Source organism: Trichosurus vulpecula, chromosome 9 (assembly GCF_011100635.1).
Source record: "Trichosurus vulpecula isolate mTriVul1 chromosome 9, mTriVul1.pri, whole genome shotgun sequence".
Classification (NCBI taxonomy): Eukaryota; Metazoa; Chordata; class Mammalia; order Diprotodontia; family Phalangeridae; genus Trichosurus; species Trichosurus vulpecula.
Window position 1 is genome coordinate 3,583,633 of NC_050581.1, and position 16,355 is coordinate 3,599,987.

Genomic DNA, 16,355 nt, shown 5'->3' on the forward strand with positions numbered 1-16,355 from the left:
CCTTTTAATTCTCATTACTCACAGCTACCGCCTTAGTTCAGACCCTCATTACCTGGGCTGTTATAATGACCTCTCTGCCTTAAGTCCCTCCTCACCCAATCCATTGTCCACAAGTTGCCAAAGTGATTTTCCTAAAGCACAGGTTTATAATGACCACATCATGCTATCTGGTGGCCCTGTAATTATTTTTAGGACAAATATGAATTCCTGTGTGGCTTTTAAAGTCTTTTACATCCTTTCCTCGATCTGCCTTTTCAACCTCATTCATCCCCTTTCCATGCTCTTCCTTCTAGCCAAACTGGCTCTCCCATTGTTCTCATGCATGACCCTCCATCTCCTGGCTTTATGGCCGTCCCTTCTATTTGCAGTGTGCTTTAGCCTCACATCTGCGTTGTGGAAATTTTTATTTCCTCTGACTCAGCTCAAGTGCCACTTTCTACAGGAACACTTTTCTGATTCTTCAACTATTAATGCCTTCCTTTCCTAAACTAACCTGATTTCTTTTGTGTCCTTTGTGTTTGTACTTTTATATTTGCCTGTTGTCTCCCCTGACAGAGCTCAGCTGTCTGAGGGTAAGGATTGTTTGATTTCTGTATCCCCAGCACCTAGCGAGTGCCTCGCGCATAGTTCTGAATGAGTGCTTGTTGTGCATTTGGTTCACGTAGAGAAATCTGGGGGGCAACTTGGAGCAAATGTTTTGGACAAACAGATTTCCCTACTCTCTTTTCCAAACAATAAGTTTTTATTGATATTTTCTGTTTCTTATATCACCATATTTATCCACGTACATGACAAATAGTATTTTTTAGAGAGGAAAAATGAGCATGATTGATCAATACATTGAAAAAGTCGAAAAACAGACGCTGTGGAACACCTATGGACCTTTCACCTTCATGAAGGGGCGTGTCTTTTCATCACCCCTCATCTGAGTCCTTTTTTGTTGCATTTACTTTTGATTTTCTTTTGTGTCCTGTTCTTTCCATTAACATTGTTTTAGTCACTGTTTGCTGTTTTCTTGGCTCTGCTTACTTCTCTTTGCATCAATTCATATAGATCTTTCCATGCTTCTCTGTATTCATTACACATCATTTCTTATAGTACTCCTTCATATTTATCCCCCCACCCTTTTTTTTTTAAAGGAAAAACCCAGGGGCAGCTGGGTGGAGCAGTGAGTAGAGCACTTGCCCTGGCGTCAGGAGGACCTGAGTTCAAATGCTGCCTCAGACACTTGGCACACTAACTAGCTGTGTGACCTTGGGCAAGTCACTTAACCCCAATTGCCCTGCCTTCCTCTCTCAAAAATAATGATAATAAAAAAGAAAAACCTAAAGGTCCTTACTTTGCATTATCATTTTTTAAGATTAGCGAGCATTTTAAAATTAGTCTGTCCCTTCCACAATATCCCTGCAGCCTCCCAGTTGAACAAAATAAAGCTGCCAGTCATCTACTAAGCACTTTATGTGCCAGGCATTGTGTACTGAGTGCTAGGATACAAAGGCAAAAAACAAACAGTTCCTGCTCTCACGTTGCTCACAGGCTAATGGGAGGACCACACATAAGCTATGTACATACAAGATATATACTGGATAAATTGAAGATTGTTACAGAACTAATGCATTAGCGTTAAGGAGAACTGAAAAAGGCTTCTTCTAGAAGATGGGATTTTAGCTGGAACTTGAAGCCAGAGAACCCAGGAAAAATTGATGAGAAGGGAGAGAATTCTAGACATGAGAGGCAGCCAGTGAAAATGATCAGTGAGGAGATGGAGCATTTTATGGGAGGAACAATAAGGAAGTCAATGTCACTGGATCACAGAGTACATGGAGTAAGAATTCTTGAAAGATAGGAAGGGGCCAGGTTTTGAAGGGCTTTAATAACCAAATAAAGTATTATGTTTGATCGTGAGCTACTGGAATTAATTGAACAGGAGGATGACATAATTAGACCTGTGCTTTAGGAAGATCAATTTGACAACTGAGTGGAGTATGGATTGCAATGAAGACAGACCAACCAGAGGGCCATTACAGTGGCATGAGGTATTAAGGGCCTGTATCAGGGTGGTGCCAGTGTCAGAAGAGAGAAAGGGGCATATAAAAAAATGTTAGAAAGGTGAAATCAACAGATAGGATATGGAAGGTGAAAGAGTGAGGAGTTCAGGTTCCAGTTTGCAGTCCTGGGTGACTGGGCAGATGGTGGGTGTCCTTAATCATAGAGTAGTTCCAAAGAGAGGAGAAGTTGGGAAGGCAGATGATGAGTTTGAGGCTGAATCTCTAGGTCATCCAGTTCAAGATGTCCAAAAGGCATGTGGAGATGTGAGATGAGAGATTTGTGCTAGATAAAGAGATCGTCTGCATAGAGGTGATAATTAAGTCCATGGGAGTTTATGAGATCACCAAATGAGCTGGTATAGAAGGAGAAGGGAATAGGTCCCTGAACAGTCTTGGGGTCACTCATGGTTAGAGGATGTGATCTGGACGGAGTGATCATACAGGTAAGAGAACTAGAAGAGAGCAGTGTTACAAAAACCTAGAGAGAAGAGAGTATCAAGAAAAGGGTGACCAATGGTGAAGAAGGATGAAGATGAAGAAAAAACCATTGGATTTGGCACTTGGGAGATGATTGGTAACTTTGGAAAGTATAGTGGCAGTGGAGTGATGAGACTGGAAGCCAGGGAATGCGGTGAAGAAGAAGGGGAAACAGTCTCAAGGATTGTAGCCCTAAAAGGGAGGAGAGAGGGGGTGATGGTTAGCAGGGAAGCCTGGCAAAATGAATGCCCTCATTAGTCGTGTCTGAAGATGACTCTCTTTACGTTTGTGGAGACTCATGATTTATCTTGGTGTTGATAGGAGTCTGAAACAGTAAGGCAGTAATAACAGTGGAGATGATAATTGTCAAAGTGCCTGTGTAGTTGTGTATCGCAAGGTATGTTAGACTCTCCACGTAGACGGTAGAAGAAGTAAACCATTTATTCGGACACCGGAGAACCATATCCCATAACCAGATGTTCAGCTCCCACAGCCAGTCAGTCCACTTCATCATAACAGCTAGGAACCCAAACTGTTGAGTACAGAATATCGCAACATGGAGCCTCTCTGACCCCCTGCCGGGGTCTTCCCCAAAACAAACTCATAGTACAGCTAAGTCAGCCTGTTCAGTTCTAACCATCACGAGAGCGACCATTAGCAGCCACCAGCAGCCATGACATCTTTGTCTCTCCCTCTCTCAGCATTTTCTATGACATAACTGCCTTTTCCTGTCAGGAAGCTCCTCCCACCGCGTGTATCTTAGGCTTCCTGTGACTTAAGCAGGTCACATGGCCTATTAATGGGTAGGAAAGATCTTCAAATCTAATTGTTACTAGAGACCCAAGGTCTTTCAAAGTTTTTTTAATCTATAATGTTATCATTGTTTAAATTGTATTCCTAGTTTCACTAACTGTGCAGCATTAGTTGATCTGTCTTCTTAATTTCCTCTGAAACTTTCTCCATTTCTTGTGGCACAGTAATATTCCATTGTAACATAAATAAATTGTAATTTGTTTAATCATTCTCCAATAGGATATCTATTGCCTTGCTTTCTAGTTTTTCACCACCACTGAAACAGTTGCTGTGAATATTTTTGCCCATCCTTTTCCTCTTTAATTTCTTTGGGTTATAGGCCTAGTACTCTAGCTAAGTCAAAGGTAACTTTCTGCCATAGTTCCCAAATGCTTTCTAGAATGGCTACACCAGTTCACAGTCCCTCCAGTAGTACAGTAGAGTTCCTGTTTTCCCACAATCCCTCTTAACATGGATCATCTTTAAAGCATGTCTGAGGTGTCACCTCCTCCACGAAGTCTTGTCTTAGGCTATTACTGTAGCTGCTGGTTCTCCTTCCCTAAATTATTGTGTGTATCTGTGTGTAAGCGTATATACGTGTTTGTGTACATGCTGTGTCCTTCCATGTACATAACAGACACTTAATAAATGTTTGTTAGCCATTAGGTTGCTCTTGGCTTCTCCAACTCCACAATCTGGCGAGGAAAACCCACCTTTTTTTTTTTTCCTAAAGACTTGATTTTCCTCTTTCATCTTAGATGCAAATGGTGGGGCAGCTCATAGACCTGATCTCAGTACTGATTGGCAGGGGAGATTTGACCTGTTCTGTTTCAGACCTGGGATAGTTTGCTCCCCCTTTGGCAAGAAGGGCTTTCCTGGTGGCCCTTCTCTCCTGGGAGCTCTCCCCTTGTTGATAATGGACGTGGTGTTGGACACCCAGGAAGGTTAGCTCACTGCATTTCCATCCTCCTGAGCTCAACATAGAGACTCGTGAGGAAATTTCTTTTTTTTAATATAGCACCTGATATATTGGAAAAAAGAATGGATTTTTTTTCCCTTCCTCATACATTTCAGTGTATTATAGGTTGAAAAAGGACAGATACTTTTTGAGAATGGAGAAAACCTAAGTCTAAAACATTGAAGAGTCCGCTTTGGGGAATTATAGTCGTTTGGTCATCATTCTCCTTGAAACAAAAGTAGAAAGGGTTAAAATTGTGTCATTTACAGGGCTTAGTCTCTTGGTAATAATCCTTTTTCGTCCTTGATAATTTTAGGTTCAGAGAAGTCCTGTGTTTAGGAGGGATGGAGCAGATATCCACTCAGACCTCTTTATTTCCGTAGCTCAAGCTGTCCTTGGTGGGACAGCCAGAACTCAAGGGCTCTATGAGACAATCAATGTCACGGTAAGTCACTTGGTCTGCGAGAAATGAAGGGATTCTCTTTACTGCCCTGCTATTTTGCTTCCCTGTATGGGAACATGAAATTCAAGTGTGCTGTAACTGCTGAATTAATAACATACACGGACTGTAGGGTTGTGCTTTTACACTCAGAATAAAGCACATTTTTAGGTTGTTGTTGAATGGCAATTATTTTTTCCTTATTAAAAGTCATGATTGGCCTCAATTGAACTGGCTTCAATCTGAACTGGCCTCAATCAGGAATATTATAATTTATGAAAAATCCAAATCCCAGGTGACCCAAAAGGGAATGGGGAGACATGTTGTGTGCCTGAGTAGACTACCGCCTAATTAACAATAAGAACTTGGATGCAAGAAGTGACTTTAAAAATAGCATTGAGGAAACATATGATAATGATAATAGCTCATGTTTATAGAACACTTTTAATGTTTGTGTTTGCTGGGAAAAGGAAGTGGATTGGTCATGTAGCTGAAATGAGGGATCAGGGAGCATTGAATAGTAAAAACAAAAAAAAACCTAGAAGAAGGCTTCCAGCTCTGTGGAGCATTCTGTGAGAAGGTGTGGTTGGCTTATAATCTGCGTGGTTAAAGGGAATATTCAGATTTATAAAATTTGGGGTTCATTGAACACATTTAGGGTTAGGGTTAGTAGATTTAATGACAACTAATTCTTTCCAAGGCAGTACTTTAAGATTATCTTACTATAATGAAAATTGTTCATTTGGGCCCCTAGGAACAAAGGCAGTCTCAACAGATTTCTTTTGCATTCGTAGATCCCTCCAGGCATACAGGCTGACCAAAAGATTCGGATGAGTGGGAAAGGCATCCCCCGGATTAATAGCTACGGCTATGGTGACCACTACATTCATCTAAAGATTAGAATTCCCAGGTAAGTGACTAATTTGGCAGTATGTTAGAATCTAATAAATCTTTCACTTTGTTAATAGTCAGTAGCACTTACTCAGAGTATTACTCTCTATATGATGAAAACTTAATTACTTTGCTTCGGAACTACTCTACTTTTTTCATTAATGCTTTTTCCCTCTGAAGAATCTATAGTGGTTAATGGTTATTGAAATAATTTGTTGAGGAGTATTTTAGAATTTGATTTTCATTTAAGTTTTGGGGGAAGAAGTCTGGTTTAGGTACCTCATTGTTTTTACTTTATTCGGTGAATTTCCCCTCCACATTTTAGGGGTAAGAAATTGACGTTTTAGCCACAAGTCACGTTTTTTATTTTGGCCTAGAGCCAACGTTTTTCCTGCAGACATTTCTCTGAAATTATAGTGAAAGCCAGTGGAGAAAAAAGTTATTTTTTTCCTGACCTCATTCAGAAACATATGTTTTGATGGTGAATGAATGAAAATAGGTAGGAGGACGTATCATTTGGATAATAAACGTAAATAAATGGGTAGGGAAATGGTCAACCTGAGGACCACAGTATGTTAGTGACTTAGTTTTGTGTTGAATGCCTGTTTTTTTATAAGATGATGCAGAGATTATTTGGATCTAGCAATTAAAAAGAAGAGTGTAAGCTCACATGTAGTCTTTTTATGAGTGTAAGAGTATGGAGATGCATATCTTTGTATCTACATGGTATGATGAACCTTTATTTTTGCTGGACATTCAGTGGATACACTAAAAGATTCTTGAATATGTTAGACATGGATATGGTTTATCATTGTTTAGTACGTACTAAAGACTATCACATGTCTCTGTCCAGAACAGACATTCAGTAGCCACTCAGAAATAATGGTATGTTATCTTGTTCACCCTCCACAGAAGACTAACGAGCAGGCAGCAAAGCCTGATGCTCAGCTATGCAGAGGATGAGACTGATGTTGAAGGGACAGTAAATGGTGTCACAAATACAGCTGCTGGTAAGGATTTCATGTGAGATGCTTCTTAACACTTTAGAGGTGACTAAGTGGGACAGAATGTTTCTTTCTGGTTCTTTTGGGAAGAATAAGTAAAAGACGTCCCTCCCAGTTGTGGGGGCATTGAGAGATAAGTATATCAACATTTTTTTTTTACCCCAGTATTTTTATGTGTTGTGTATTTGCCATCTTTTCTGGAATCATTATTATAAGCAGACAACACGCAATTGGATATGGAATGACTAGAAGGGTGTCTTTTTCTTAAAAAGAATATCAGTTTCTCTCTATGTATTTGTACTAGGCAAGCATGTTAACAAGTACCTCTTGCTAGATGGAAATCTCTATACAGTAGTTAGGAAGGGTCCTGGGTTCTATCACACTTGTTCTGCCACTTGCTATGTGACCTTGGGCATAACATTTAATCCCTGCTTCAGAATTCCTCATTCATGCTTTTGGAGAGAATCATGATTTCAGTACCTGCCTTATAGGGTTACTGTGAGGAAAACACTACTGTCATCAGAGAAGCCCTAAGTAAATTATTTTAATAATAAGTACATCAAAGCCAAAGCTACGGTCTTCCACGTTAGAAATTGTTTTAATAATTAATACCACTCATCTCAGTGAGAAAATCATCATGCTTTTCTGGTTCTTTTTGCAGCCCCTCTGTCTTTTTAGCACAGGATGTCTGTCTCCGGGGGACAGCCTGTGTAGTCTTGATATATCGTTGCCATGTCGTTAGTTTTGAGAGTGTAATGTCTCTGATTGAATGGTTCAGAGACCAGCAGAGTTTTTCAGTAACATGTAGGGTTTGTCAGTGAAGCAATTGGAAAGGATTGTTCTATCGTCATCAGTACAGTAAAAATAAATATTGATGTATTTTGTTAGATATCACCAAATAAACACCCCAAATCCTTTGAAAAAAATCGGTTTGTCAGTTGTTTAAAGAGAAGAGAAATGTGTTCTTTAATTTTTACAAGTTGGTACTAATGCCAGCTCTGGCAGTTGACCATGAGTGTGGGTGACCTTCCACAGTGTTGTGATATTGTTAGAACTATATGTTATTTTTTTTGACCACATTCTTCAATGTTTCCCATAACCATCTTCGTCTTTTTCTGAATTTTTCCTAATTCGTCATTCCTTATAGTACGGTAATACTCTATTATAGTAATATAATTTGTTGAGCTCTAATCAATGGGCATGTATTGTTTTTTGTTTTTGGACTGGGTCTTCCTGTCCTCAGGCTAGAAATAGAGTGGCTAATATAGTCACCATTACTCATTATGTCATAAATATACCATGCCCAGCTCCAGGGTTTTTTTTTTTACTATTACATATAACACCACTATGAAAATATTTATACATACACATTAATAGACTTTTATTGAGCACCTAATGTATGCAGAGGAATAGATAATGCAGGGTAGAAAGCCAGGGACAAAAACTTCTATATATAGAATTTTGATAGAGCACTGAAGCATCATGGAATAATTTAGAACACTTTATCTTATTTCTTTTCTTTTTCCTGGGAATATTAAAATAATGATTCACTCAGGAAAAATTTCATTAAGATTATAGGATAAATGGCAATTTCTGTAATTCTTTTCCATAAGTTTGAGTTACAACTCAAAAAAGCTAGTAGTCAGTTATTAATTATCCAAAAGTTTTCACTGTAAGCCAGATCTTGGTTTCATGTTTTCATTGACATAAATGGAATAGCTTGACCTTACTTTATTCGTTGGTTGTATTTTCTAAAGGTTGTTTAGAAAGTGAAAACTTACATATCAAATTGTCCTTTCCCATCGACTTAAAATCTCAGAGGTATGTTCCCAGGCAAAATTTGGTTCCGAGGCATAATCAAGATGACACTTAAGAATCATAGCCTTCACTTCAGTGAGCTCTCTGTTATTGTGTAAGGCCTGCATTTAATTTTTTTATATCCTTTGTGGAGAAAGTCAAATAGACAGTCATTCTACAATGTACTCACACATTCAAATAGGACACAAACAATATTAAATTTCATTAAGCGGTCTCACTAATACCATGGTGTGAGAATCCCAGGCATTTCACCACACAGTAACTCTGAGAGCCGCTGAATAGAAAGAATACAAGCTCTCCCATCCACCTGTACTGTGCTTCATTTGTGAAAATGTTTACTGGGTCAGGTACTGAGTGTGAGGACGGTTCACCCACTTTCAAAAAGAAAGCTTGCTGTTAGACTGTAACCAGTAGGTCCGCCTTCAAAACGTTGGTAGTTGCCAAGTGAACATCAAGGAAGGTTTTGAAGTTAATCTTCAGCTTATCTCTGGCATGTTAATTTTTTTGCTTGGTATCAGATCAACTTTATGTATGGTGGCTGGCCAGTTAGAAAGCATTTATTATATGCTTATTATGTGCCAGACACTGTGCTAAGTACTGAGAATACAAAGAAAAGCAAAAACATGGTCCCTGCCCTCACAGAGCACATATTTTAATGGGGGAGATAATATGCACCAATCATACATACAAAAAATAGGTAGTGCAAATGGCAGGTCATCTCAGAGGAAGGGGATGGGATAGGGAGCAGGTGGGAAAGATTAGAGCTGAGTGTTGAAGGAAGTGAGGAGGCCAAGGTGAAGAGGGAGAACACTCAGACATGGGGGACAGACAGCAAAAAGGCACTGAATGAAGATGCAAGTCTGCCAGTTGTAGCCTGATTGTAGGAGTGTGTGGAGGGGAATCGTGTGTCTGAAGATTGAAAATGTAGGAAAATAAAGCCCAAAAGAGAATTTTATACTTGATCTTAGAGATAATAGTGAGCTACTGAAATTGGTTGACCAGGAGGATGATCTGATCTGAGCTGAGGATGAACTGGACTGGGTGCTCTGAACTCTGGCAAGGACACCAGCCAGAAGACTGTTGCAATAGTCTGGGAGTGGGGCAGTGAGAGCCTGCACTAGGGCGGTGGCAATGATAGAGAAGTAAAGGGTACATGTAAGAGACATGGCAACAAATCAGATAATTAGGAGTCAAAGATGACACTCAGGTTGCAAGCCTAGGTGTGTGGGAGGATGGTTGTACCCTTGAGGTTGGCAAAAGCAGAGTGTTGAAGAGAGGAATATGAGTTCTGTTTTAGACATGCTGAGTTTGATATATCCAAAAGACAGTGCTGTGAAACTGGAGGCTGGGAGAAAGATTAGGGCTATACACCTAGATCTGGTTGTCTTCTTTATTCCAATAGTAATTGAACCCATGGGAGTTTATGAGATCACCAAAAAGAGACAAGCATAGAGCCTGGGGTGAAGGAGGTGGAGAGGGAATTGCCACCCAGAAAATTAGATTGAGAAGGAATGGTCAGATAGGTAGGAAAAGAAGCAGGTAAAAACAATATTACAAAAACTTAAGAGAGAAGAGAGTATCCCAGGAGAAGAGGGTGAACAAATGTCAAAGTCTACAGAAAAGTCAAGAAGGGTGAAAATTGAGAAAAAGCCATTAGATTTGGCAATTAAGAGTTCATTGGTGACTTTACAGAGAGCAGTTTCAGTTGGTTGATAGGAATGGATGCCAGATAATAGAGTTTAGAAGATGAAAAGAGAGGAAGTAGAGGCACCAATTGTAGACAGCTTTTTCAAGGAGTTTGTCCATAAAAGAGAGGAGAGTTATAAGATTAACTGGGGTGGGGAGGGGAAAGGGTATACTTGGAACATATTTCTTTTTTTTTTTTTTTTTTAAGGCTAGTGGAGCCATAGACATCTCTGTAGGTAGCGGTAGACAAACATTGAAAATGAATAATTGACTGGGGGATGATACAGGTAAAAGTCTGCTGGAGGAGACGGCATGGAATGGAATCAGGAGTACATGTTCCTCTTGGCAAGGAGGAGGGCCAGTTCTTTATATGAGATAGGTGAAGGAAGAGATAGTGAGGGAAAGTTTTCTGAATCTCGAGATATGGGGGAAGGGAAGGATCTCTTGGTGAAGGCCTCAACTTTTTTGGTGAAGTATGAGGCAGGCTTCAGCTGAGAGGATAAGGGGTGGGGGTGGAGTTACCATGGGAATCAAGTAAGGATGAATAGGTTTGGAATAGCTGCTGTGGTGAGTGGGGTAGAAAATCTATTAACGAGTGTAAAAAGATGCTTTGCTGCAATGGGGGCCCAGTTTACATATTTGTAGTGGAACCAATTGGCTCTGTTCACTAGTGCATGAATAGGAGCAAAGGTGGCAGATGATGAAAGTAACCCAGGGTTGGGGTATGTTTGGCAAGGCATGGCTGGCAGTAGAACAAACAGACAAGGGACTCCAGTGTAAAGGATAATAGAGCGTTAACTGATTCACTAAGGAGCTGAGATAGGGGAAGGTGAAGAGTCGGGGGTCATGACCTGGGGGAGAGCTGAGAGGTGGAAGGATTGGAAGCTGTGATGAGGTTTAGATTGCAAAGCCAAAGGAAAGTTGGAATGAGGGAAGATAGGTGAGTTAGTTCACCTCTCTTTAGCCTCAGATTTCTGGTCTATAAAATGGGGATGATGTTAGAACTCTCCACTTTGGAACTGCTGTGGTAAAAAACAGTTTTTTGAAGTGCTGTATGTTGCATAATACTTAAGATAGTGTGATTTTATCAGTGTTGGCACTCCCTCTATTGATTCAACCCCTCCATGACTTAATAGATAGCTTTTAAAAGTTGTTAGATCCAAAAAATTCATCCCCTTGTAGCCACTATGGTGATGAAATTCTGAGCTTAACCTGAACACTCTTCAGACCATAGATGTCCAGTTCATCACGGACTTTTTCAGTTTAGTAGAACCTATCGGCTTGTACTCTAGCGACAACATAGTTGAATCTGTGGTAAATTTTAACAAAGCCATTGTTGTCTTGGGTTTTCACCTTCGTGATCAAAGACAGCCTGGCATTTTCATTGTCCCTTTTTTTCCTCTCCCCATCCTGCCAAACTGTCATGAACCTGTATCTACAAAAAACAGATTCCAGTACATTAAAGTTTTTATCCATGGGGTACTTAGATTGATCCTTTGTAATATCAGCCCTTTTGTCCTTTGCTCTCCCAAGAATGAACTGTTTCTTTCTCCTTGGGATGGGACTTGATTTCCCAGGCTAACACTGTTCTTTCTCATGGTCCGTCTGTGGTGTGTGGTACAACAGATTGTATGTACCCTTTACCACAGCTTTTTTTGCTGTTTGTATCCAGGTGGCAGCACCATGGATAGCTCTGCCAGAGGCAGAGCTAGGCCTGAGGCTGGGGAGAACAAGGAGGGATTCCTTTCCAAACTTAAGAAAATGTTTAGTTCCTGATATCCCAGGCGAGGTAGGAAATTTCTTGAGGTATTTCTTCCCCACCCCTTCTTCCTTTAAATAGATGTTCTTTTCTCTCACTTTTAACTTTTTGCCTCAGGCCTGTCCGGCACTTGTAATTACTTGCGCTGTTGTCATCATAGCAAAAACCAGTAATACATTGCCGAGTGACCACTTTGTGATTGCCACATCAGCAGTCAGCTTTGTGATCACATTCCCCTTCACTAACAGTTTTTGGCAAACGATTTTCAAACCAGCCCTCTTCCTGTTGTTTAAATCTTCACGACAGACACTCTCTCCGTTCTGCAGGTAGGGAAGCTGGATTGCCCAGGGTCACAGAGTGAATCAATGGCAGAACTTGGCTTAGAACTCAAGAATTCTAACCTCTTAACTATCTTTAGCTCACTGATCCAGAGAACTCTTAGGAATCCAGGGGTGTTGCAGATCCATTGGAGGCTTACCCATGGCTATTGTGTCTCACCCAATCCCCACACCCATTTTGGGTCTTTTGTATATCCCATTTGGTTATTGATCCTGCATGTCAGCTAGAGAGTGTTTAGTAAGTTTTACCCACACAGGAATTTCCTGTTGTCATTTTGAAATTAAGCTAAGTGAAATGTTGTTATTAATTTTCCTCTTCCATGCAGGCAAACGATCCACTGGAAACTAGACAGAGGAAGTTGCAGAAACACCGTCTGTTGACAGACTGGAAAATGAAAGGACTCCAGATCAATAGCACGGCATCTGCATGCAGAGGATCTCTGACATACTTCAGCAACAGTAAAATCATGTGACAAATTTCCCCTTAGAATAGGGTTACCAGTGGATGAACTTATCCATAAGATATGCCTTAACTCTAAGATAGACCTTGATATCTTAACAGATATTGCAGATTTCCTGTCCATGGGAAGGTAACCCAAATCCTTCTGACTGCACATAGTTGAACAATTACATACTACTTATGGAGCCAAAATTTTGATTTGGAGTTGGATGTGGTGGGAATTGTAACTCTGAAACTTAAAAAAAAAACATAAAACCTCTGCCCACAGCTTAAAATGAAGCCTTGAGCTGCATATGTCTGTGAACTAATTAACTTTTCACTTAGCAAATATCTTGAAGAATTGCCCAAGTGAATCCGTCCCTATAGGCTCTCTTCTCTAGGAGCCTATACTCAGCATGCCTTGACAGTGTCCTTTTCCTTCTAAAAGGGTATGTCAAGAGCTGTTTAATTTCCCCCTTCATCACAACCACTTCTGTGTGTCATTGTTTTCAAAATCCTAGGAGTGCAATTCATCTTGTAAAGCAAGCACTTCGGTGATGTGGTGAAGGCATCTAATGATCTAAGAAGATAAATGGGGGGTTGAGGGTGGTGGTTAAATGTATTGATTACAGGACATAATCATCATTATAGAATCGTCTTTAGAAAGGTAACCTGTTGTCCCTCTCGCTTCAGTTTTGCCGTTTAAAGCAGACTTCAGGCCCATCATACTAACCTTGTACCGAGTCATGCTACATCCCATGTCCCCAGTTGGGTAGAGTTCAGCTGTTCCATTCAGATGGCGCTCTTGCCAACCATGGTTCTTGGATTACTGTCCTTACGTTGTTGGCATCATCAGAAAAGTATCTTTAAATTATTTGACTCTCAGAATCATTGTCTCTTCACGTACAAGTGTTTGGTTTTTTAAAAACAGTAATCTAACCAGATTTTCAAGGTAAACTATAGCAAAGTGTACTGTCTCTATAGTAGCCACAGCTTTATTTGAATATTATGGCTTCTAAGTATTAAAAGAAATACTTATGCTAAAAGTCAGGTAGGTTAATGAAGAATGTTTCTGAATGGTTCTACTTTATTTCATTTTTAATTTGCTTAAAATAAAGCCACTATTAATGTCTAATTTAAAACATGTAAAGTGATTCTGTATCAGTGTAAATAAGATTGTTTGCTGCAAAAAGAAACTTGAAAACCAAAAGTGTGGTCCATTTGTTTTTTCCACCTATTTCAACTACAGAAAACCTATGATCTCATTTGTGTGTCCCGAGAAAAAAAGAAGGTCCCTGGGAGATAGAATAATGATAGCTCACATTTACATAGTTATTTAGCTTAATCTATTTTTTCTTTTTCTTTTCTTTTTTTTCTTTTTTTTTTCTTTTTTTCTTTTATTTTTATTTATTTATTTTATTTTATTATTTTATTTATTTTATTTTTTTATTTTTTCTTTTTCAAAAATATTTCAATTCATCATTTGTTTGTTTTGGCATTAATTTTTTAAAAATTTTGAAATGCAAATTCTTACCTTCCCTCCAGCCCTTTCCCTGCCCATTGAAAAGACAAGCAATATGATATCAATTATGCATTTACATTGAGTTTTAATGTTTGCAGAGTGCTTTACATTCTCCCTTGAATCTCATAGTTTTCTGAGGGTGGCTGTTACAGTCTTATCCCTGTTTTAGAGATAAGTGATTTTTCCTTAATCATAGTTAGCAAGTAACAGATAGGATTTCAACTCAGGTCTCTGGTCCCCAAAGCTAGGACTCTTGCTTAGATTTTGCAGGAGGATGTTGAGAATGTGATGTGGCTCAGATAAGTCTCTGCAAACTTGCTAATGGAAATAACCGACCTCAGATTTGTCTGGCAGGTGCTGCCTAAGAATTTAAGAGCACTGTTTGAGGAACTTCCTTCTCAGAGAACAGTAATAGGAGAACAAGAAATATTGTACAAAATTACTGCCGTATATAACCAATATTTATTTTATCATAATTTGTGCATATACCTGACCATACGTGCCTCATCCTTGCTCTTGTTCACAATCCCTAGTCAGGAGCAAGCAATTGATGTGATACAGCCTACCTCCCCATAAATATCTCACATCCCTCCTGTCCCCCAGGATGTGTGATAGCTTCCTAATTTGTCTCCTTGTTCAGTCTCTCCTCTCTCCATTCTTTAAGATAACAGATTAACATTCCTATCATGTTACTCCTCTACTAAGAATATTCACTGGCTTCCTAATACCTCTACGATAAGATAGGAATTGTTTGGCAGTTTGGCAGTTTACAGTCTGCTTCCACCCTATCTTTCTAGGCTGAATCTACATGGCAAACTTATGGCATTATGTCTCCCATCCTCATTCCCTTGCACAGGCTAGCCCAAAGCTTTCTTCCTTGCCTCTGCCTCTTGGAACCCCTGGCTCCCATCGAAGCTCATCTCAAGGTACACCTCAAACAAGAAGCTTTCCCCTGTTTGCCCAACAGCCAGCTTGTCTTCTTTCCCAGTCATTTGTACACTCAGATGAGTCTGATCTCAATGACATGGATTCGAAGCTTCTATGCCTGCCTGTCTTGTGTGACTGTTGTCTGCATTCTCTTCGAGTTTTTCGCAGGTTCCGGAGGCATTCTTTGCTTGCTCCTGACACTGCTAGGACGATAGTTGAGCACGTAGCCTCTGGCCAGACCTCATACATGATGTTCTTCACAGTTCCTCGTTTTGTTTTGTGTTGCAGTGTGCTTGTACCCAACCTGTGATACAGTATCTTTATGATACTCATATTTAATTTTTTGACGACTAGTACTACACTCTGTGTCAGTCATACAACTTATTAGAATATTGGTATTTTTAAAATGGGTCTTCGTTTCTGGGGGAAGTTTGGAATCATTAAAGAAGCTTCATCATTTCCTAAAGACAATTTCGCCTGCTCTCCTCACGCTGTTGAATTCTTTCCAATTTGTCCATTTGGATTGTCTACCCAAGGAATATATACTGATGAACAAGCTGTGTAGATTGTCGTATTATGTAGTTATCTGCCATATTCTGGACTACTGATATTTTTCATCCACTTAGTTTTTTCATGTGTGAATGACTAAGCCAAATTCTTTTTGAGTGGTCATGGAGTTCTTGGAGGCTTTGCAATGTTACAGCGCTTGATGCAACCAACACACACACGGTATCATATACAAACAGGACCATTTGGAAGACCCTGCCATCAGAGGTTCTCAAACTTATTTGGCCCTTTTAAAAAAAACTATTCAGTGCCTTCCAGAAAAATCTACGTTCTTTAACTCTTTAATGGTTTCTTAAAAAATGTGCATCATTCCAAAAACAATTTTTTTTAAAGTTATGCATCTTAAATTTAATAATTTATTGTAAATTTGTGGGGATTTTTCCTGCATTGAAATTTTGATGATGCAATATTACATCATGTAATCGTATAGTATCATACTATAAAAAAGTCATTATACACATATGTTCTTGCAGATGCATGCTGAACTTCCCCACAATGCGCTGCATGCTTGCCTGCCAACACTTGCTTGTTAAGACCTGTCGGTGGACTTGACAACTGATCTGTTATTACTTGTATTTTGTGTGTGTTTACAACAGATGAAACATGTACTAATATTTTTTCAAATTTTTTTTGTCTTCTTTTTCCATATGCTTCCACCACCCCTTTATTTTTATTCAATGCCCTCTAGTA

At 39.5% G+C, this 16,355-nt stretch overlaps 1 protein-coding gene across 2 annotated transcripts in view; it reads left to right on the forward strand.

Moving 5' to 3' along the window:
- The window catches only part of DNAJA3 (DnaJ heat shock protein family (Hsp40) member A3), a 31,883-nt gene extending 18,024 nt beyond the window's left edge, over nt 1–13,859 (forward strand). Inside the window, exons 8-12 of one of the 2 annotated variants that reach the window (XM_036738202.1) lie at nt 4,592–4,720; nt 5,509–5,624; nt 6,518–6,615; nt 11,786–11,902; nt 12,537–13,859. In XM_036738202.1, the coding sequence (XP_036594097.1) occupies nt 4,592–4,720; nt 5,509–5,624; nt 6,518–6,615; nt 11,786–11,889 (447 nt within the window). In that variant the 3' untranslated portion in view covers nt 11,890–11,902; nt 12,537–13,859. The remainder of the gene's footprint in view (nt 1–4,591; nt 4,721–5,508; nt 5,625–6,517; nt 6,616–11,785; nt 11,903–12,536) is intronic. The other variant, XM_036738203.1, reaches the window with a different exon arrangement.
- Nucleotides 13,860–16,355: the final 2,496 nt, after the last annotated feature.